The 23,677-nt window shown below is 41.8% G+C and overlaps 1 protein-coding gene across 2 annotated transcripts in view; it reads right to left on the reverse strand.

Annotated features, from left to right (window-relative positions):
* Positions 1 to 6,169: 6,169 nt before the first annotated feature.
* Positions 6,170 to 23,677, reverse strand: part of LOC118782430 (fibrillin-1-like) — a 91,469-nt gene continuing 73,961 nt past the window's right edge. For both annotated transcript variants that reach the window (XM_036535788.1, XM_036535789.1), the window contains 6 exons: positions 22,421 to 22,537; positions 14,296 to 14,424; positions 13,358 to 13,477; positions 8,519 to 8,750; positions 7,149 to 7,332; positions 6,170 to 6,742 (listed from right to left, as the gene is read on the reverse strand). In XM_036535788.1, the coding sequence (XP_036391681.1) occupies positions 6,362 to 6,742; positions 7,149 to 7,332; positions 8,519 to 8,750; positions 13,358 to 13,477; positions 14,296 to 14,424; positions 22,421 to 22,537 (1,163 nt within the window). In that variant the 3' untranslated portion in view covers positions 6,170 to 6,361. The remainder of the gene's footprint in view (positions 6,743 to 7,148; positions 7,333 to 8,518; positions 8,751 to 13,357; positions 13,478 to 14,295; positions 14,425 to 22,420; positions 22,538 to 23,677) is intronic.

Below are 23,677 nucleotides of genomic sequence, written 5' to 3' on the forward strand. Positions count from 1 at the left end.
CTTTCCTTGATAACCCTGAGATAAATCTGAGTAGGTTAAACTCCCTTCATAGTACAGCCCTCAAGACTCCTCACCAAACCCAATTCTGTTAAATCTGGCCTGGAAATCGCATGTGAATATAAACAATAACTGCAATGAATACATTCTCTGGCTTGTATAATATATGGTGTAATTAGGTAAACTGTTGTGTGTGTGTGTGTGTGTGTCTGTGTGTGTGTGTGTGTGTGTGTGTATGTGTGTGTGTGTGTGTGAATAAATGTATATATCGTTTAGGCACTGTGTTGGTGTATGATCACATTTGTCTTTGATAATGTATGAAGTATGAAAAAAAATCTTAAAAAGAATAAATGACAAAATTATTTCAATCAGTGTTCATGTCCATCACTGATTAGGGTGAGAATATCACAAGCATCCAACAGCAACTATCTTTAACTTGAGGGTTGATATCAGTGAAGTGTTAGAGTGATAGTCAGTAGGGCCCCACAGCAGTAAAGTCCATCACAAAGGGGAGTGGGGAGAGCCAGGTAGGAGGCCCTTGGAGAATGGGATGCCAGAAGGTGCTCACGGTAAGAGTGGGAGAGGCTCAGACTCCATTCTCCATGGTACATTCACCACAGGTAAAGGCAGGTAGCCTAAACGGCAGTGTGTGCAGTGACATGGACAAACAAAAACTGATCCTTTCGGTGGCCTTGTGTCATCACATTCCTTTTATTTCTGTATTGATCACAACATAATTTCAGTAAAACATCTTTTCACAATCAATGTTAATAAAACAAGAGCAGTCGTGCAACCTGTAAGTGCTTTTATGTTGGCTGATATCGGCCACGTCACAAAAAAAAAACATAAGTTGTAATGCATAGACGATGCGAAGCGGTTTCAGATCAATAAGCATTAAATATTCGCTGTGAACTGCCAGTTGTTTCTGGTTACGTAAACTCGCTGGTGCCCGTCAAGTGTTTCAACAACGTAAAATGTTCACACATGTGGTACAAATTGGGCAGGAAGACAGCATCCGAATACTCATACTTCCATACTATCATAGTACGCAAAAAGCAGTACGTCACAACCCGTAGAGTGTTCGAATACTCAGTAGGCATTTAATGGTAGTCGAACGGTACCTGGATGACCTACTACATCCGAAGTATGCAAACGTAGTACACTACGCTATCCCATAAGTCTGCTGGAGCCCGAATAACCGAAGAAGAATTTCACGGGAAAAAGAGAAAGAAGACGGCGATGTTGTCAACTTGGTTAAGTTAACAAATCAATTGACTTGTTACTTAACGTTAGCTTTTCGTTTTACCTCAGGTTGACAGTCAGCTAAGTAAAGCAGACTGATTTTTAAAACATGTAAACATGTAATCATCAGAGGTCAAAGGACAAGTAAGATGGTGGCGGAGTACGTCCGAATTGTGTCCTTACTATTCACTTGCATACTCAATAGTACGTACTACGGTAACGGTCGGGTAGTACGTTCTTAATCTAAGTTAGTGCATACTGAGTATTCGGATGCAGCTGTTGTGTTTCCCAGCGAGCATGTGCGGGCATGTGCAGAACGGATCGGGCAGCAAGCATGGAACGTGTAATGACAGGGTGCTTCCTGCAGCTGATTGCACCAGCAGAGCGTAAGGTCGATCGTATGTTCGAGTGTAAAGTCCATCTTAACCTTACTTTCGGAGTAACTAGTGACAATGTAAACAGGAAATACAGCATTTTCCACATTTGTTATGCACAGTAGCCTGCATGTGTCATTGTGCCGATTCAGTTGTTCTAGCTTTCCAGTCAGAGGAAAAAAGGCCTACATCTGTCAAATTTGTAATAATTATCATAGACAATTTTGCCTCTTTTAACCTTTCATACTAGCCTGATAGCTACCCGGCTGCCCTACATGAATGCCGTTAGGTGTATGTCTTACAAGGAACGGCGGTGTATTTTACAATAAAGTACTTAACATATTCATTTCTTGTGTGTATTTATTTTGTACCAGTGTGCATTTGCTCATTCACGATGGTTTGTGGACTGCGCTTTCTCTCGAGGTGCTGAAGGTTGTCTAGCAACAAATTTTAACTGAATTAACGGAATAACTTTCGCTGAACAACTAACAAAAGAGCCAACTGGAGTTGCAAACCACATTAAAACTACACAAGAACGAAGAAACAATAAGAGGTAAGTTAACGTCATAATAGTAACAGAAAAGTTATCAAGGTTCACCTTTAGCTGACTTATTACCGTAATCTTTAGTGTAAAATTGTTCAAGTTGGCGATAACAAAAATGTGTTATACTAGCCTGTCAACTGTTAGCTAGCATTACGCATTACGCATTCAATGTATAAAAAACTGTAAGCCTATGTAAGTCACTCCGGATATTGAAATTCCATCCCCTCAATTAAATTACATTTCAGTTGTTTCATTATTGCCAACTGCTTTATTTGTTTAAAAAATGCATAATAATCATCTTGGCATTGTTCAAAAGCGTGAGTGTTCTCAAAAATGTGCGAAATAATGAGTAAAAGTGAGTAAGATTGGAAAGTGTATGATCTATGACACTATGATCAGTCACCTGGCTCCAAGCAATGCATGAAACATGTAATGACATAGACTACTAACTTCTATAGACAAAACTGTAACTTAAATAGACCAAAGGAGAATCTACTTTCTTTGAGGAGAAAAGAGGTAAGATCCGTTATTCCTTCAACCATATTCCAAAGCAACAGTTTCTCCTAAAATCACCCCCAAGCTCTACCCTATTTTTTCAATTCACACCTCTCCCCAAATCTGACATCCTCAATCTCATTTCAGCTCATAAACCAACCACTAGCACTTTAGATCCAATACCAATGCCTCTCCTCCAATAAATTGCATCCACCATCCTTCCAGATCTCTCTCGTGTAATTAACTCATCCAAACCTCTAGCATTGTCCCTGAGTCCTTTAAGCAGGCAAGGGTCCACCCACTAATTAAAAAACCCACTCTGAACCCCTCTCTAGTCAACAACTATAGGCTGGTCTCCCTACTCCCATACCTCTCTAAAGCTGTGCTGTGCTGTGTTTAACCAAGTCTTAATTTGCTTGACCCTAACCAATCTGGTTTCAAAGCTAATCACTCTACTGAAACTGCTCTAATTGCTTTAACTAATGCACTTCAAGCTGTAAAAGCTGCCTCTCTCTCTTCTGTCCTTATCTTCCTATATCTATCAGCTGCCTTTGACACTGTCAGCCACCAGATCCTCCTGTCTAAGCTGCCAGCCCTGGGAATCACTTGAACGGCCCTGGAATGGGTCTTCTGGCAGGGCTCCATCTCCTCGCCCCAGTTCCTGAAGACAGGTGTTCCACAGGGATAAGTGCTAGGACCACTCTTGTTCTCTCTCTACACCAGAACACTTGGAGAGGTCATAACAGCACCTGGCCTGTCATCTCATTCATATGCAGATGATACACAACAGTTCAAACACAACTCAAGTTGTGATCCAGGCTCTTATCCTGTCACATCTGGACTACTGAAACTCGCTGCTTGCCGGCCTCCCAGCATATGCCATCCGACTGCTGCAACTTATCCAGAATGCAGAACCCCGACTGACGTACAACCTCCCCAAGCAGGCACAAGTGACACCTCTCTTTGAGTCCCTCCACTGGCTACCGGTTACAGCAAGTATCAAGTTCAAGACCTTGCTACTAACCTTTAAGGGATTTAATGGATCAGCGCCCCCCCCCCCCCCCCCATTCATACAGGACACAATCAAGGCCTACAAGCCAGTAGGTGCGCTGTGCTCTGCTATCTCGCCTCACCTCTGTGTCCTGAAATACAAGGGCAGCATTTCTCGGACCTCCACATTGGCTGAAGGTACTGGCTCCATATTGATGGAATGAGCTTCCTGCTGAGATTCGTAAAACAGACTCCCAAGAGTCCTTCAAGAGAAAGCTGAAAACTCATCTTTTCAAGCTGTATCTGTAGTCTACCTTCCTCTCTATCTATCTATATCTATCCTATTTATCCCTATTTTCTATAAAAAAGCACTCTACACTAGTTTAGCACTTAACTCATTATCTTACTGACCTCTTAATAATTCCTGATAACTACTCTTAACATAGTGATGCACTTGGTTGGAAGTCGCTCTGGGTAAGAGCATCTGCTAAATGACAAAATGTAATGTAATAGAAACGTAATATAGTCAAGGTACCTTCTATCTGAAAACAAAAAATACTGCTGTTGCTGGTTGGAAAATGTAAACCTTATACTTTCCACAATCAAGGTTAAGTTTATAGCACAACAATGACACCATTGTGAAGTTACTAGACTAAAGGCCTTACCATGTTTTAGAATGTAATATATTTTACCAGGGGAACACTCACCTGGACTGGGTTCAACTACTCAATTACACATCCTCCAAACCTTTGCAACCTTTCTGAGGTTTTTTAATGCACCAAAATAAGGACAGTGCAGTAAAAAAAACCATCAGGCCTCCTTCTTACTTTTTGAGTGATTTAGAGGGACGTCACCTTGAAGACAGAGCTTTGTATCTGTCCTAGGTTGCCAGATGGGTCACTAACGAATTAAAGCAAAGAACACAATATATATGTGAGTTGAAATTAACACCTAGATATTGCTAAGGAAGCACAACAGTTCTGGTCATTATTTTTTTCAAACTTTGGTGGAAACAGGTGCGCCTGTTAACTATTGTGTTCAGACCTTCAGACGTGGGCAGAAGACACACCTCTTCAGACTCTACCTGGACTGACACCCTTGCCATTTTGACCTTGTAAATCTAAGATTCTTGGCTTGTACTTGTAGCTCTATCGCTACAAGTACAAGCCAAGTAATACCTTGTATTTGTAGCATATTTTTGCCTAGGTAGTATAGCGGTACTTTTTGTTTTATTGTCCCAGTGACCCAGTGTATTCGATATATGTGACCTTAGATCAGATTAGTTCTGTCTCCTCCTACACTGACCTTGCGCTCAGCTTCAGCACTATCTGCATTGTATGACCTGTACACATCTTGCCCTTGTGCCTGTTTGCCCGCTACATGCACTTTTGTACGTCACTTTGGATAAAAGCGTCTGCTAAATGAATAAATGTAAATGTAAAAGACCTCAGACATCGGTGTGAGCTGGAGTACAGTAATGTGTGTACATAGTGATGTCTATGTGTGTACTTTGTGAAAATTTGCAGTTATGAAGTGTGTATTCAGATACTTGGCACTTGATTTCCTCTAGCACTACGCTACATTTCACATCACCTCCTCTACAAAATGTTGTGTAACATTTTGCCTGCCCACTTCACCTCCATCCCAGAGACAGACAATTATAGTCTATGTTTTGTATCGTTTTGACATACATTTGACCTGGGTATATGAATCTAAAGATGCTGCGCTACTCACAGGAACAACAAGAAGCAGGATTCTGCACACAGGAAATAAGTTCCATTCAAATCCTGAGACTGAACGGTTTTCCCACATCAAACTGGACAAAGTGAGGAACCCCAAGCACATAAGCATGACCAGAAGTTAGTGAAACCAAAAACATGTTTTATTGTAAAATTACTGACATTAAACCCTCACTGATGTGACGAGATAACAGAACTGAAAAGATGATTTCATTCATGTCCTCTTGGATGACAGCACTGGATGGAATTGCATGAATGTTGAGTCCCCCCACCCCCCACCCCCACAAGGGACCTCAGTGCATAGTTATTATGTCACAGATACATCAGATTGGTGTACACAATTATGAACAAAGAAGGCCAGGTCGTACACAATTATGAACAAAGAAGTTGGTGATTATAAGCACCATAGCAAAACCCATACAGGGTTTGTTTTTTATCTTGTATAAAAATTATTAAAAAGTGGCATATAAACACATAAATTACATGTAGTATACATATAACTGAGCACAGAAAGCCTATTGAGCTAATTTGATCAATTGCAAAGTAACTTGAAATTCTTCAGAATTCTTGAATTCTCCAGAAATTCTTCAGAAAAGTTGCCTTTTGGCCACCAAATTTTGCAAGATATGGCAGTGCATTCAAAAACTAGGATATCGTCATTGCTAGCACCAATTAATACAGTATGATTAAAAATGCTGATGTATTCAGTTAGAAAGATGGAGCAGAAAGAGTTAGGCAAAAAAGTCTTTCAAGTCCAAATGAAATCTTTAGATTCTGTCAAGCTGTGATATCCCTCAGCCGCGGTGCCTCCACCTGATTCACACTAAGTGTCGTGAAAATCAACCTACCGCCATTCAAAACCATATTAAGAGCTTCTTAAAACCAGGTGAAAGACAGTGGTTAGTTTTGGGGAAAATAATTATCCTCAGCCTTCATTTTCTTCTGTCTCTTTGGTTACAGGCCCTTTCTGCTTCTGGCAGTTAATGGAGTATGATCTGCACCCTCATTCTCAGCATGTCCCCCAGCTGTCCCATGAGGTAGTCTTTGTCATGCTTGTCCTCCAGGCGAGCGAGCTCCTTCTCTCCATAGAGCGGCACGCTGCTGATCTGTAAGTAGTATGCTCCATGGAGCGGTTTCTTCTTAGTCAGGTGAAGGTAGCTTATTCCTTCCTTCTCATTGATCTTGAAGAGGCCTTCAGCGTTCCCAAAGTCAATGGCATAGCGAACATGCTTGGTGAGAGTGGAGAGAGCAGGGGTTAGCTCCAAGAGGTGGTCTCTGTTGGTCAAACTGCTGATGTTGAAGTTGAACAGGAGGGTGTCTTCAATGTCCACACTGGCCAAGCTGATGGTCTCCTGATCATTCTGCAAATCCAAATCAGTGCAAATCCCAATACAGATCAAATTAAAACCATAAATGCAGATCAAATGAAAATCCCAAATTCCAATCAATTTCTGTTTCACTCAACTAAATATTGGACCATTGTACCCTCAAGCAAGGTACTTAACCTGGAGACTGCGTCAGTAAATATCCATCCAATCTGTATATGAGCTTTATGAATCTGTACGGAAGTGTCTATGTGCCTTGTTCTGGGGGAGTAAACCTGCTAAACAAACTTATGATATAAATAATGATTGGATCAGTGGTGTTTCCCTACATAACTAAGGTCAGAGGAATAATAATGTGACCAGTGAGGGGGGTGCACATGTTGGCTTCCTGTCTATGTCATGAATGTGGGCAGATAGCTCAGAGAAGTCAGTCCTGCATCACCTGAGACTCTCCCAGCGGCCATTTGTCTGTTCTGTTGGCACTCCGGCGACTCCTGCCCTTCTTAGGGAAGCCGTTGATTTTGCACTCATAGCAGGCCTCAGGAGAGAGGGAATTGTCATCCGTCTCTCCCCCCTGTTCAGGTCCTGTGCCCATGCTCCCAAGGCCAACCCCAGATATGCAGTGCCTGTGCAGCAATTGCAAAGATTGAGGAGGCTTGGCTGCCAAGAAGAGAAGAACTCTGTATCTGGAGCTCTTGCAATCAGGCTCAAACAACAGTCTGCTATGAATGCCATTAATGTGCCAAAGACAGATCAAGATCCCTAACTTTTTAACCATAACTAGAAATAGACTTGGATTGCTGCCACATGATATGGTCAAGTACGGCTTTATATGGTCCACACACAATACATCATTGTTTACAAAAACAGAGGCACATACAATAAGAGCTCACACTTCTCCCTACAACTTCTCCCCATGTGAAAATGAAATATACTGTAATATATTGCAAAATATATTACAGTATATTTCATGAATGAATATATAGATTTTCAGCCCAAGAATACATTTCATATATATTTAAAATCTACTGATGTAAAGCATAAATATATTGCAATATAGAAAAATGTCCATCATTTACATAGTTTCAAAATATTGACTGAGTTAAAAATATTTTCTCTAAAATACATCTCAGTATTATCAAAATTATTATTTGTATGGGTCCTCAGCTTCAGCTGCAGGTCACCACTACAGGCAGTATTTTCCTTCAAGTACTGACCTAGGGTCAGATTTCCCTACTACAATTCAAACTTTAACCCTTATAAAACAAACAGCAAAAGTGATCCTAGGTCAGCAGGTTTTCCTGAAGCCAGCATATCTGTTGTGTGACCTATGACCCTGCCCTAGAAACCGACAGGATCATGTCAGTCATACCCTCAAAATCTGTGTGATCATTGTATTCCCTCTCTTGTTTCTATACCTTACAACTAGGCCTGACAAACTCTTCCAAGCAATTCAATTGTCAGTTCAATTGTCAGTTCAATATTAGACTTTGATTAATTTAATAGTTTTAAAAACATCCCCCCCACCCCCAATCAAGGTATGACAGCTGAATTCTTTTAGTGAGAAATCTTTTCATTGTCAGAACCTATGAAAACAATTACTGATGTCCAACAACTTTTTTTTTTTTTTTTTTACCAAATTATCAGTTCTTCTCCTTAATAAATTATGACAAGAAAGAATGATGCTCTGGATCTTTCTACATTTTTCTGCATTTAAGCACTGATGCAAGCAGCTAATGGCCAGTCACTTCCTTAATCAATAATCAAAAAATAATAACCAGTGCTGATCAGGTACAGCCAGAGGGCACTCACCCCTGCCCTGCCCTGTAGTAGCCGGGTGGGCATCCGCATAGGTAGCCACCATCGGTGTTGGAGCAGCCGTAGCTGCAGGGGTTCTGGGGGGAGGAGCACTCGTTGATGTCCTGGCAGGCCCCGCTGTGCTGCTTGTAGCTGAAGCCAGTGGGGCACAGGCAGCGGAAGCTCCCCAGTGTGTTGTGGCAGGAGGCACCCCCACAGATCTGGCTGTTCTGACACTCGTTCTCATCTGCAAAAAAACGCAAAACAGAAAAAGAAAGGCCCAAGTCAGTTCGCTTTTCCATGAGGAACAGGCTAAAGGTTCAGTCTTAAGGTTGCGTAGTGAGAGCAGAGAAAAAAGCTTGGTTGTTTTATTTTCAAATGTCAAATTGTACTATTTAAAGTGATTTTTATTCACACACATGAGCTCCTCTTCTGAGCACCAAGGCTGTAATCTGAAACTGGTACAGAGGAAACATCGCTGGACAGAATACTTCTGAAAAAACTGGGAGACTAGACTACATTCTTAATATTTGTTCACACAGATGAACTCTGAAGGGGAATGTCTAGATGGTCAACTACGGATCTTTTTGAAAACCAGCAGCTTTCACGATGGTTACTGATATTATGAACAGACAAGAAGCTTTCAAAGGAGATGTTAAAAGGAGTTCTATTTTAAAGCATGTGTCTGCATCTGGCTTTTGTCCAAAACTGGTAAACTCTCCACCATTCAAATTAACAAATCCTTTGCTGGAGTTTAAATAATATATTTTCAGTGATTCTTGAGATCTGGGACAAAACATTTCTACCAGATAAAACAGTTTTTGGGTAAAAAATGTGCATAATATTATTCATACAAATAACCAAAAGACTAACCAGGATAACGATAGCACAACAAAATATGATTTCATGTTGTTTTATACTTTTTTTTATTCTAAATGATATAATATGTGACCAATGCCTGAAAAAACCCTTGTCCTGAAGCAGGTCTCATTACATTACAATAGCTTAAAAAGAATTAAAAGTAATGTAAAATTAAACATCATAACTACTACGTGTAAGTAGTTGAGTAAATAATTTCATGAGTATCAAAAGTTACAATTTAAAAATTATTTTAATGTACTTTCTAGTTGATTGAACTTGTGTCCTGAGTTTTTGTCAACACCATCAGACATTTTTTTAAATAAAAAAATCAGGAATTATTGTGGGCAGCTAAAACTCTGAGGACCCCTTTACCACTTCATTGTTCTTCCTCATGCCATGAAACCACTCTAGCTCTGGTAAGTTTTTAATATTCTTTTTATTTTATACCAATTTGTTAATACCTTGCGTGTCACAACCATAGTGTGTCAACACCATAATCAATGAAATGCAAGATTTGTGTGAAATTTTCTGTAATAAAAGCTTAATTTAAGTAGATTATAGAGGTCACAAGCAAGTGATGATAAACAAGATGGCTCCTGTGAGAAACACGTGTTATAAGAGGAAATATGGTATTTTGTCAACTTTGTCAGATGTCAACACCATCAGAATTTGTGTCTGACGGTGTTGACTCTTTCTCTGACAGTGTTGACAAAAGCCACTTCAGTGTGTTATTCACTCATTTTAATGTAGTTTACTTAAATGATATTAATTCCTGTGCAATTGATATTACTGTGGCACAGTTTTATGTATTGAATTTCAAGCAATTGCTGTATAGCTTTATGTTTTGAATTGAATCTCATTTTAATAGCCTCTCAAGTACTTGATATGTAATAAGGTTGTCAGAACTCAGGCAAGGACTCAGTTGCAGACCACAGGTGCGTCGGTTTCTGGGCAGATTTAATAATATCGTAAGCAAAGATCGAATACAGTACACAAGCAGGGTCAAAACCAGAGAGGCAGTGCGAGGGAAAATCCAGGTACAGGTAAACCGGAACAGGCAGGGTCGAACAACAGGCAGGCAGAGAGAGTAGTACACATACACAACATAGCTCAATGCGCATGGTGTACCAAGAAAAGCAGAAAATTAGCAGTATATTTGACAATAAAGCAGTGTACTGTGAATTGTCTTTGTAAACATTTGGAAGGGAATAGCAGCATGTCTTTATAGCAGCATGTCTTTATGGTATATTTGTCAATAAGTTATCTTTTTAGTCTGTACAAAAAAAGTGCCAGGTGCAGCATGAAAAGGATTGCACTAGTGGAGAGAGGTGTCTGTCTGGTCTTATGGGGGGGGGGGGGTAGTGGTTCAGGGGCAAGAGTGTTCATGATCCTCACAGCCTGAGGTATGAAGCTGTTTAGAAGCCTGGTGGTCCTGGTACAGATGCTTCTGTACCTCTTCCCCGATGGCAGGAGGGAAAACAGGCTGTGGGAGGGGTGGTCAGGGTCCTTGGTGATGCTGGAGGCTCTGCGGGCAGAGTGCTGGTGGAAGATCTCCAGCAGGGATGGGAGAGGGGCACCAATGATCTTCCCTGCTGTTCCACCTATCCTGTTCAGCTGTTTCTGTTCAGAAGTTGTGCAGTTTCCAAACCAGGCAGTGATACAGTAGGTCAGAACACTTTCAATGGTGCCCCTGTAGAAGGTGGTGAGGGCCGCAATGGGTAGGCTGGCCTGCTTGAGCCTCCGGAGGGGATGGAGCCGCTGCTGGGCCTTCTTGACGATGGCCATGGTGTTAGTGGTCGAGGGCAGATCCTCCACCAGGTGTACTCACAGGACCTTGATGCTACTTACCCTCTCCACGGCCACGCCATCTATGGTCAGCAGGGGGTGGTGCACTGTGCGGGTCTTCCTGAAGTCGATGACCATTTCCTTGGTCTTATCAACATTCAGGGAGAGGTTGGATCTGTTGCACCATGCTGTCAGCTGCTCCACCTCCATCCTGTATGCTGACTCATCACCAATATTTGCAATATTTTAAAAGGTTCAGCTGTAATTTTGAAAGATTTTGAATGATTTGAATGTTTATGTATAAGCAGCATATATTTGAAGAGGTTGTGGACTTTACAACTGGGTTATATGTGCATTGTCTGTTGCCTGATGTTTAAAGTCTCTCTACTCCCTTGAGATGTGAATCCAAGAAAAGAATGGTTACGTAATGTTTTCTTCATGTATTGCAATGTTACAATGTTTGTGAGAGTTCAACGGTCATTTTGAATTAAATATTTTCCTGTTCCTTACAAGTCACCACCATCAGTTTTGCATCACCACCATGAATACCTTGTCAACTCCATCAGATGGACTTTATGTTTTGTTCCCTCAAGAATATCTGTCTATAAAATCATTGCATTTCCAAAGTTAATGTGTAATTTTCATGCTTCTAAATATCACTGTTCATTAATGAGATTAAATACAAAATTGGTTAATCTATATGACCTAAACTGCAATTATTAAACATTGACTAATCTAACTTTTAAAAGGTGAGATGATTCATTTGAAAACATGTGTGCATAATTAAGAGAACCAAGAAACTGCTAAGAGTCAAAATATCTGTGATAAGTTAATTCAAAATAATTTTAGACATTTCTGTGTCTGATGGTGTTGACAAAAAATGTAGTGCTGATCCAGCAAACATGTAATGTAAAAAAAAAATTCCAAAACCCAAAACATATTTAGATAGCCAAAACCACATTTAACAAAGATGTATACATAGAATGTATACATTTAAAATGTATACATTTTGAAAATAATCAAGATATTCTTTTAGAAAATCAAAACCTGTTTTGTCCCTGATCTTAAGAATCACTGTTGTATGGTAGTTTCTGTGCCAGTTTTAATACTAGTACAACTGGAAATATTAAGGTGAGGAAAAACTATGGGGATATTTATGACAATGCTTTCACACAAAAACAAAGGAGACTCTTTAAGCTAAACATGGATTACAACATTAAGAACCCTTCCATTCTGGGGAATCTTGGAGGGAAAAAGCCAGTTCATTCAGGAAAAGGTGATTCAGTCAGTCCATCTTACGTACACAGTACAGAAGTGTGGTCATTCATGATCATGCTTGACGGATCTTTCTCTCCCTTCATTCCTTTCACTGTCAAACCCTTGCTCCCAATCAATGAAATTAATTTCAATTCTATTTACCCGTACTATGTGGTATACAAAAAAGCATATTCTAACACTTTAGAGTGACTCAGGGTCTTTAAGAGAAAGGCTACTGTTGGTTACAGGCATTAAAATATTTCACAGGAAAAATGTGGGGAACCATGAATAGAAAAAAGAAACTATGTTGGGTACAACACTGAAAAGAAAGCATTACGTTTAATTCAATTGTTCAATTCAATCATTAGAGTGGCCTCAGCTTGCTTTGACAACCAAAATGTCACATTTTACCTTCAATGTGAGTCCTGCATTTTTCTTAAATAATATTGTTTAAAATGGCACAACACCACAGTTGTTTTAGCACAATTCGCCCAATTTGTCAGATAAAGATTTTCACTGTTGTGTATTTTTTTTATCTATATCATTGGATCATAGTCTATCGAGAGAGCAGGAGACAGAGCATGAAGGATAAATAAAACGATCACTTCAGAGGACAGTGGCTTTTCAAAAGGCTACCTTAACATTAGAAAATTAATCATTTCTACTGACGCTTGTTGCATGTGCTGGTGATTATCCAGGCATAAGATTTTAATATCAGACAGATAACTGTCAAAATTTAACTGAAAGAAAGGGATACTCATCTACTGGTCTTGAGACCAGTCTTTATTAACTAGACTGCTGTTTTATCCCCGGCCACTAAAAGGGACTGGCTCTTGTTAGAGAATCTGTATTTGATAGGAAGTTTGTGGTAGATCTTTCCTATGCAGTATTTGTCTGTTTCTTTCTCTCCCCACCCCACTCTGTCTCTGTGCCTCTCTCTGGTCCACTCACCCACACACTGGTTCCACTGGTAGTGCTGGAGGTACCCCTGTGGGCAGCTGCACCGGTATCCACCCACCAGGTTCTGGCAGCCATGTTGGCATCGGTGGTTCCCATCGCATTCATCCATGTCTGCCGAGAAACAACTGCAGCATCAGTGTGACATGTCACTGATAACATAGCAGCACTGATTTGCAGCTGATAGGGGTAAGCGCCAACAACATGACAGCACTGATCTGCACTAACAACTCAATAGGTCTGATTTGTGGCTAACAGGACAAAGTACAACAAGAAGGGACACCTTCCTGGTAATGACCTGTGGCCAGCGGGGCGGGAGGGGGGGGGGGGGGGGGGTTGGGGGCGTTGGGGGGGTGGATAGAGAGTGTGAGCTCCATCTGAAGTTTTTTTTTTTTCAATAAAAAAGGCAAGTGCTGACACTCACACTAACTTGAATTGTGGTTCAATTCAATGCTAATCATGAAGTTCATTCATACATTAGCAAATTATATCACTGCAGGAAAAGTACAACTGCAGGTGGGAGTGACAGGAGTGACGCTGTAGAATAGATGGGAGACTGAGCAGGCACCTATGACAACATCATGTGTGCTAGCAGACAGAGATTAATATGCTAGTCAAACAGATGGGGAATATATGAGGCAAGATACAGTAGCTGCTGCCAGCTAGCTGATTTGTTGTGGTAGAAGACAATGTGACAGAACACTGTGACATAACAAGGTTGCAGAAGCTGAGGGAAAGGAAAAATCTGTACACGATTCAAGTTACACTGTGAATGAGCAAGGCTGAAGGGCAGAGCAACACGCCTGTCATTTAAACGTGCACAGCATGAGCCCTTTAGACATCCTAGGCAGTCATGTGACATCATCACAAATCATAGCCCGGTCCTGGGTTGTTCATGCCCCCCACCCTGCCCCCCTGTGAAGCTGGTCCACCTTCACAATTCTGGCCACTCTGGTCCAAGGAGAACCCACGCTGGCACTCGCAGTTGAAGCTGCCAGGGCTGTTCCGACACACCCCGTTGGACCCACACAGGCCTGGCTCTGTGGCACACTCATTATTGTCTGTAGAGACAGGGGAAAAAGACATTGGTCTTAATACTCTGGCAAAGAAGCACTACAGTCATATAGACATATAACATTTCTAGGCACACACTCGTGCACACGCACACAGGCACACACACACACACACATTGAGCAACAAAAATTTGAACTAGGTGGTCAAATTTCAAAGTGTATTAATCCAAAAAGGATGGTAGTTGTATCTGTATTCTCTAAATGAATGACCCTGTAAAACTGTCTCTGTGCTACAGTATATGCATGAGTGTCGATTTGCATGAGAGAATCTGTAACTGTGACCTTGTTAGTCACAAATTCAACGTTGCTGATCTATAACAATGCCCAATTTTCTTTTCCAATAAAGGCAACAATCTAACAGAAGGAGGCTAAAGTGAAGAAAACTGATCCCTTTCCAGGAAAGGCACTCTGTCATTTTTCAACATTCAATAGTTTGATTCAGTTCAGCTTAAAAATCATCATTGTGAATAAACTCTGCAATAAAAATAATGCCAAAATAACTAAAATGACATGTGGTGTTAGCTAGCTGGCTGTTGAGGAGTTGTGTTAAATACTACAATAGTGCAAAAGCTTAATTAGCTAAGGGATGGATACCAAATTTTAAAAATCACTCTTTAGTTCACCAGGGGTTTACCTAACAGTAAGAAGATATAAATCAAAAACCAATTAACAGATGAGTTTGGCATACTTAGAAACAGTGTGAAGTTATGTGAACTCTACCTCCATCTCTTGTGTGCTATTATCTCTCTCTCTTTCTCAGGTTGTCTGGCTCTTGAAGCCTGATATTGGTATACTTTCGTTGCCTTTTAAAGTTTTATATTAAGTTGTTTTTGCCTGTAACTCTGTGTGCTGCTAACGTCTTCTGCCAGGTCTCCCTGGTGTAAGAAACGACAGCATTCTGCCCCAAAATGTCTATTCCAGCAGGTATGATCTAATTTGAGTAGCCGCATCATCTCAATGGGCTTGAGATCATAGAAACCCCCGACAGAATGGTCCACACCCCTGCCGACACCCTAACAATTGGGTCAGGCGAGATGGCAAACAATCATAGAATGGAACTGGGAATGGGCAATCGAGAACCTTCTCAGACAGAGGGGTATCCTGGCTTACTCAAAACTGGAATTCTGATTCCATTATCATACAGGCGACAGCTCCGGTTCATTTACATTAAGAAACATTAACTGTATATATGGGAATTAGTTTGAACAATCAGGGTTCACTCTGACACTGCTGAACCTGAAGCCTGTGTTTTTCACGTGCTCCGATACTGTTTTCTACTGAATTAAAGACTTTCATATCAACATACATTCTGCTTCTCCTTCCTCTTTTTTTTCTTATAACTGGTGAGCCACCCAACATGGGATTTTTCTGAAAAACAAAAGTGGGGAAGGTGAACATACTACTAGCCTACTGCTAAATTTCTTTCAGGTAATTTCCTTGTATTAACGAATGCAGAAAAGAGTTTTAAGGATAGGGAAAAGGTTGTTTTGCTTAGTCTTTGTTAAGTATTAAGTGGGAGGTGTCATAGGCCTAATTCCTTATGACTCTGTAAAAAATTCGAAAGTAACTGAATCAGCCCGAAGTACTGAGGTGGTAGAGTTGTATTGGAATTATAGTTTCTAAAGTAACTGAAACTTGAAGTATTGTTGCAAGCCCAACAAACTGTGGCTCTGTGAGGTTTAAAACTAACCCGACGTAGTGTGGTTCCTGCCCGATGCACTGCGTAATAGTGAGAAGGAAGAGGGGCCGATACTCTCTACCACTGCTAGGAGGTTTAGTCCCATGGAGCTACAGGCTGTGATTAATAACACTGCAAAATCTGACCCATCCAAGCACGACCCATTGGAATTTCCAGCAAGCCTAGAACAGTACGCAGATGTGTACAGTTTAATTGACAGGGATGCATGTATCCTGTTAACCACGTGCCTACTCCCTACTCTGTCCAGAGCCTTAAACTGCAAACAAAATGGAAAGGAAACAGGCATTGTTTCAGGTTTTTGGGGTGGTGACAGTAAACTTGGTCAAGATAACAGAGGTGACAATGAGAAAAGGGGAGCATGTGGCGATGCACTTGACCCATCTCTCCAATTATAATGACATAATTGCAAGAATAACTGAACTAATTGATAAATGGTAAGAACTCCCAGAAAGCAAGCCGGTTCTTGGAAGTTCTTGGAAGAATGAGGGACATAGTGGCAAAGATAGAAAAGAGAGACCACCACCTTACAACCCCGATGCAGTCCCTGTGTGTTATTCATGTGACAAAGTGGGCCATATTGCTAGAAAGTGCAAGTCCACTTTGAGGAGAACAGCTTCCAAAGTATCTCTACATTCTGAAGTGACCAAACTGTTGTAAGCCAAAGAACAGACAGTTTGTAAGGAAATGGTTCCATGCCAATCAGTCAAAGGCAATCAAAAAGTCAGATGGCGAGCCTACATAGCTGAATACATAGTGTCATATAATGTCTTGTTATGTGTTTGTTATGTTATTCATCTTTTTAGTTAAATGTTTTATGGATTGTCTTGTGTGGGGGGGTATTATTTCTGTTTGCATGAGTTTTTCACATTACTCCAAAACCAACATAAACCATAAACCAAACTGCACACCTACACTATATGGACAAAAGTATTCGGACACCTGACCATTACACCAACAGGGACTGTAATGACATTGTATTCAAATACATATACTTTAATATGGAGTTGGTCCCCCTTTTGCAGCTATAACAGCTTCCACTCTTCTTGGAAGGCTTTCCACAAGATTTTGGAGTGTTTCTGTGGGAATTTGTACCCATTCATTCTGTAGAGCATTTATGAGGTCAGGCATTGATGTTGGACGAGAAGGCCTGGCTCGCAATCTCCGTTCCAGTTCATCCCAAAGGTGCTCGATGGGGTTGAGGTCAGGGCTCTGTGCGGGCCAGTCAAGTTCTTTCACACCAAACTCATCAAACCATAAATGTGTTTCCATTGGAATGGGGCCGGAGTAGTTTTATGGGGCCGGGCCGTTTACAGGTGTAGGTACAGTGTCGTCCACAGACAGATTCGTCTATTATAGTCGTTCAACTTTTATGGACAGTAATGCGTAAATCGCATTTAATGTGAAACGCGATCTCACAGGAGGTGATGTTGCAGTTTTATGACCTCTCACCCAACCAAAAAACAGCTACAGTAAACAGGAACTGAGATGTGGGGTCTTTGTATGCGTATCGTTTTACTAACCCCCGGTATCTCTTTTTAATCCGCACAGAATAACCCCACGGTTATCAATCGTCCGAACATATCCTGTACCAAACAGACGTTATGTTCGTTCACACATGCACATAGGCAACTCAAACTCGCCGCCACACGCATGTTCCTTTGTTCTCTTTGAACGCGTGTGTTCAGCAAGCACGCGCAGCACACGCACCACTCAGAACAAAGGGGCACACATCCCATGACCCGCTCACACATTTGCGCAAGACATTCACTCATACCTACATACATGTGTAAATACACACAAATGCCTCACTCATATTGTGTATAACTGTACTGCATTACTACTTCGGTTTTATATTTCAATAAATGCATTATTTTTCCAAGGTTGTGTGTTGTAATATTACACGTGGAATGAATATCGCCAACCTCTGCTGATCATAATTCTAAAGACCTTCACCTCTTAGTTGAATCAACAGTGTTATTTGTTTAGTTAGCTAAATAGATACTATTGTGAGTTGATTAAGATTAACTATTGATGTGGTAATTTCGATTATGATTATTAATTTAATTATTAATTGAAGTTCCAAATTAATAGTTTAGTATATTTTATGAGACTGATATACGAAACAAATTTGAGACTGATATTTTATTTTAACCACTATGGTAGACGCCATATTCTGTATGGCGCCTCCATGTGTTTAACTTAATTATCACAAACATAATTGGTACCTCATGTAAGGATATTCCTTACACGGAAGCGGTACCCCTCTCTAATCATAGGCATTGTCCCTACATAATTGGCATTGCCCCTGTGAGGAACACTAACTTCCCCCTACATAGGGCCAACCCCCTCCTCGGTCCTTTCAGCCGTTGTGTCTCCATTAGGAGAGTAAAGACCCAGGTAGGACCCACTGGCCTTTGGTATTGACGTAATCATTCTTCGACAGTTTCGATTGCAACATCAACATGAACACAGGGTAGGTGCGAAAAACAAACTAGAACAACGAGATCAACATGGAAGGAGCTGAGATGGTTGCTGCGTTTCTGTTGGCTGTGCTTGCATACACAGCTTTGATGTCGATGAATGAGAAGAGAAGAGTCGAACTAGAAGAGGACATTGAGAGGGCTGAGAGAGCAAGAGAGGAATCTAGACAGAGAATCCTGCAAAGGATTGCTTTGTTTGAATTTGCGACGACACAGGACAGAATTCAGCATCAAAGACAAAGACAAAGGGTAAGTGTAATTTCGTGAACCAAAACTAAACAAGAGCATGGCAACCAACAGCTCAACTCTCCACAACAAGTAATGGTTAAGGTACCGTAACAACAAATCAGTCGAGCCTAATTTGTATTTCTAAGATATAAAACTTAAAGCATTAACTCTAGACCAAATTAGAAGAAAAAATGTCATAAAAGGAGTTTTTAATGGAGAACAATGAAAAGTTAATGTTTACATTAGTTCAGCCATGGCAGAACTAACCCTAAGAGTTGCAATAATTAAAGAATATGTGTGTGTGTGCATGTGTGTGTGTGCGCATGTGCAAGTGTGTATATGCTTGTGTATGCCTGCATCTGTATGTGCGAGCATGTGTGTGTGTGTGTGTCTGTTGTTACGGGTATGCCACATGACGTCAGGTAAAGGGTGCACGGAAGTAGGGGTTATGGGGCATGTGACGTCAGGGTCACGGGTGCACAAAGGTGTGCACCTCAGGTATTTTAAATGTATGGCGGCAAGCACAGCCGTTGGGGAATTACTGTGAGTACCAGCGTGGTATATTGTGCGAATATAGTTGTTTTCTCACTTAGAGTTTATGTGCAACTGTGTGTATAAAGTCCGTGAGACAGTGGTGCAATTTTGTCGCATTTATTTTCTAGTTTTTGTTTTGTTGTTTTGTGTAGGACGGTGGAGCCGGTCCGATAGTCCAGTGTTTTTCAACCACTGTGCCGCGGCACACTGGTGTGCCGCGAGATATTGTCAGGTGTGCCGTGGGAAATTATCCAATTTGTGTGCCTGTGCAGTCTAGCGCCTGGCAGAGTAATCATGTAGTACTCTTCCATACCAGTAGGTGGCAGCAGCAGCAGGTAGCTAATTGCCTTGTGCTTAGAGTCTAAGCCTTAGACTGGTATGGAAGAGTACTACATGAGACAAGCGAATTAGTGACGCATGGATGCAGCGACAGGTGGATAGCAGGACGACGGTTAAAGCGATGGATAAGTTTTTGAAGAGGAAAAATGCTGACTCTGAATTGGACCCTGGACAAAATCCGGACCCAGATGAAGGCCCTAGTATGAGTGGAGGTCAAAAGAAAGCAAAGACGTCCAGCAAAGTTTCTGGCGCGAGGCAATACAACGAAAGCTATCTTGCATTTGGATTTACTTTTACCAGAGATGCAACGGCACCGACTCCGTTGTGCTTGGTATGTGGTGAAAAGCTCTCCAACAGTGCTATTGTCCCAAGTAAGCTTAAACGCCATCTCCAAACGAAACACCCTTCACTTCAAAACAAAAATGTGGAGTATTTTGTTCGCCTGCGTGAACACGCGGAGAAACAAGCAACTTTCATGAGAAAAACCGCAAAGGTAAACGAGAGAGCCCTCAAAGCTAGCTACCGCGTCGCTGAACTTGTGGCTAAATCAAAAAAGTCCCACACTGTGGCAGAGCAATTAATACTTCCCGCCTGCAAAGCCATTGTAAATGAGATGCTCGGACCCGAAGCGGCTAAAGAAATAGCCAAAGTCCCTCTCTCAGATAACACAATTTCCAGACGTATTGATGATATGTCTGCAGACATCAAAAGTGTGGTTTTGGACAAGATCCGTATCAGTAATAAATTTGCGTTGCAACTTGATGAGTCTACTGATATAAGTGGACATGCTCAACTCTTGGCCAATGTGCGTTTTGTAGATGGAGACACAATCAGAGAAAACTTTCTATTTTGCAAGGCTTTGCCAGGAAAAACAACAGGAGAGGAAATTTTTCGGGTCACATCAGAATATCTGGAAAAAGGAGGACTTAAGTGGGAAAACTGCACGAGTGTCTGCACTGATGGAGCCTGCAGCCATGGTCGGGTGCACCAAAGGCTTTGTAAGCAGAGTGAACGGAAAAAACCCCAGATGTGATCATTACGCACTGTTTTTTACACCGCGAAGCCCTCGTAGCCAAGACTTTACCAGCAGACCCTCGTTCCTGTGTTGGATGATGTTGTGCGCATGGTAAACTTGTGAAGTCACGACCTGTGAAAAGTCGCATATTTGCGGCTTTGTGTGAAGAAATGGGAGCGGAGCATAAAGCCTTGCTGTTTCATACGGAGGTCTAATGGTTGTCGCGCGGCAAGGTGCTGGCCCGTGTGTATGAGCTGCGAGAGGAACTTAAAGTGTTTCTGACAAATGAGGGGTCCGACCACGCAAAGCTGCTTGCAAGTGATGAGTGGTGTGCAAGGCTGGCATACCTGGCAGATATTTTTTCATCATCTGAATGAACTGAACACACGAATGCAAGGCCGAAATGAAAACCTGCTTACAAGTACAGATAAAATAAATGGATTCCGTTCAAAGGTGCAACTCTGGCAGCAACATGTGGAAAGTGGCAATCTTGAAATGTTCCCACTCACCAATAATTGGCAAGATGTTAATACTGCTGCACTGTGTGAGATAATAGTTAAACATTTGAAAACTCTTGAGGAGAAGATGTCATTTTATTTCTCTTCAGCCTCCACGGAGTGCCTTGACTGGGTTAGGAACCCATTCAGCTCAGCATCAGCTGTTGGAAAGGACATGACTTTACAGGAGCAGGAGGAACTAACTGAACTGAGACAAGATCGTGGTCTCAAGCTAAGCTTTGCTGATCAACCTTTGGACAGTTTTTGGTTGGCAGCTGCCAAGGAGTTCCCCATGCTGGCCAACAAAGCTATTTTGACATTGCTCCCATTTTCCACAACATACCTGTGTGAGGTGAGCTTTTCAAGCCTGACTGCTGTAAAAACTAAAAACAGAGAAAGACTGAGAGCTGTGGAGGAAGAGCTTCGTGTGTGTCTTTCATCGATTCCTGCCAGGATATCAGCTCTGTGTTCATCCAAACAGGCCCAGGTTTCACACTGAGTGAGTATAAATATGAAAGATTATAAAATACTTTTTTCTTTGTGTTTATTTGATTCCTATTCAAGACGTTATAATATAACGTCATTCTTCAATGTTAAAAAACGCTTATATTAACAATATAACACTTATATTGTTAAAATAAGCTTTTTTTTTTCACATTTTCAGCTGGTGGTGTGCCGCGGGATTTTTTCAATGAAAGAAATGTGCCTTGGCTCGAAAAAGGTTGAAAAACACTGCAATAGTCTATTGCAGACTGGCCGGTCCCCACCGTTTTATTTCATTCTTTTGCGCACCGATCTCCAGAACTCATCTTTTCTCTAATCCACATTACCTTCTTCCCTCTCTCAAACCACTTTCTGAAATTCCTGTGCACTGCCATCTCTTAATCTACCCTTTCTCTGACCCGTATAAATACTGTTCAGCTAGTTAAAACTCCGAAGCACTCGCCACCACGTCGTCTGCCCAGCTGGACCAAACACGGAAGAGTGAGTAGCCAGGTTGTTGTACTTTTATGTGCGGAGTATTTATCCTGCCAACTGCCCTGTAGCCTGTAGTCTCCTTTGGCAGGAGTCTGGCCGTAACATTGTGTATGTACATGTATGAATGAATGTGCAGGCATGTATATCTATGTTTGTGTATGTGAGTACGTGTATGTGTGTGTATTGTATGTGTGTGCGTGTTTATGGCTCTTACCAATGCAAGCCATGTGGTGCTGAGTGAACCCGGGGGGACACTTGCAGGTGAAACCACCAATGGTGTTGACACACAGGAACTGGCAGTTGTGCTGTTTGGTGGAGCACTCGTCCAGATCTGTGGGGACAGAGAGGACAGTGTTACAGCACATCAGCTCGCCGCATCCTTGGGGACCACTGCAGATGGCAGCTAAGCTGCGTTCTTCAGTAGATAAAACCAGCTCTGTATGTCTCTGTCTCTTCCTCCACTCTCCTCCGAAAGGCAACCCCTCTCCTAATGTAAACCATCCACATGTCCAGGGCAGTAAATCACAAAAAAGAGTAAATTGTGGACAGGAGGGCCAGAAAGTGTGGCTTTTATTAGGGGAGGAGTCAGATGGCTGTTTGTGACTCGAGGGGGCTGATGGAGGATTGGGTTACGAGGCGGCATGAACTCCCATAGAGATGGACAGGCTATGCTTTCTGCTCCAGGAAAACCAGGCCAAAACCAACACACACAATCTTCTGCTCCAGCAAACAGACAAGCCCCAAAAACTAGCCATTCATCACAGCCCAAATGGGGAAGGGGGCTAATTGCAGGTTATTTTTCTCCCATCCATAGGCAGAGACCTGCATATGAGCGAGATAGTGGAACCCTGAGGAAAAATCTATGTGCAAATAAAATACAAATAAAAAGACATGATATTATAAGATGCAAAAGATGCAAAGTTACTTCTTCTGAAAGTGGGTTCTACTGCCTAATTCACACAAATGAACTAAATTAAAGTTGTGGCTTCTTCGTGTATGTTAAACTCAGCCAGCAAATGGGGAAAATGACCAGATGGGGTGTGCTTTAGTACTCCATCATCTTTACCACAGGAACACTGGGGATTCAGCCACAGGCCCCCCACCCCCCCCACCAAAATGCTGACCTTCCAGTCAAGCATGGGACTCCTCAGCAGTCTGAGCTTGGCTGCAGTCAGAAACCATCCTGGGTTAATATTCCAAGGCTTGGGGCTCCTGAGTGGATCAGCCAACTAAAACATTTGCCCCCAGCACAGACTGAGCCCAGGTTTGAGCCTAGCCGTGTCATCAGCAAGCAATGACTGGGAGCCCACACTGGTGGCACATGTTGGCTTTGTACTCCTGTGAAAGGACCAGGTTTGTCAGCAAAGGGATTCCATGTCTCTCCACTCTCAGGCACCTTGTAACCTGTCAGGTGCCTCTGAGCTGGGTGCAGTGAGTGGAGCTATGTTGATCCTCCTATCAGTATTTCCTT

Source organism: Megalops cyprinoides, chromosome 8 (genome assembly GCF_013368585.1).
Source record: "Megalops cyprinoides isolate fMegCyp1 chromosome 8, fMegCyp1.pri, whole genome shotgun sequence".
NCBI lineage: Eukaryota > Metazoa > Chordata > Actinopteri > Elopiformes > Megalopidae > Megalops > Megalops cyprinoides.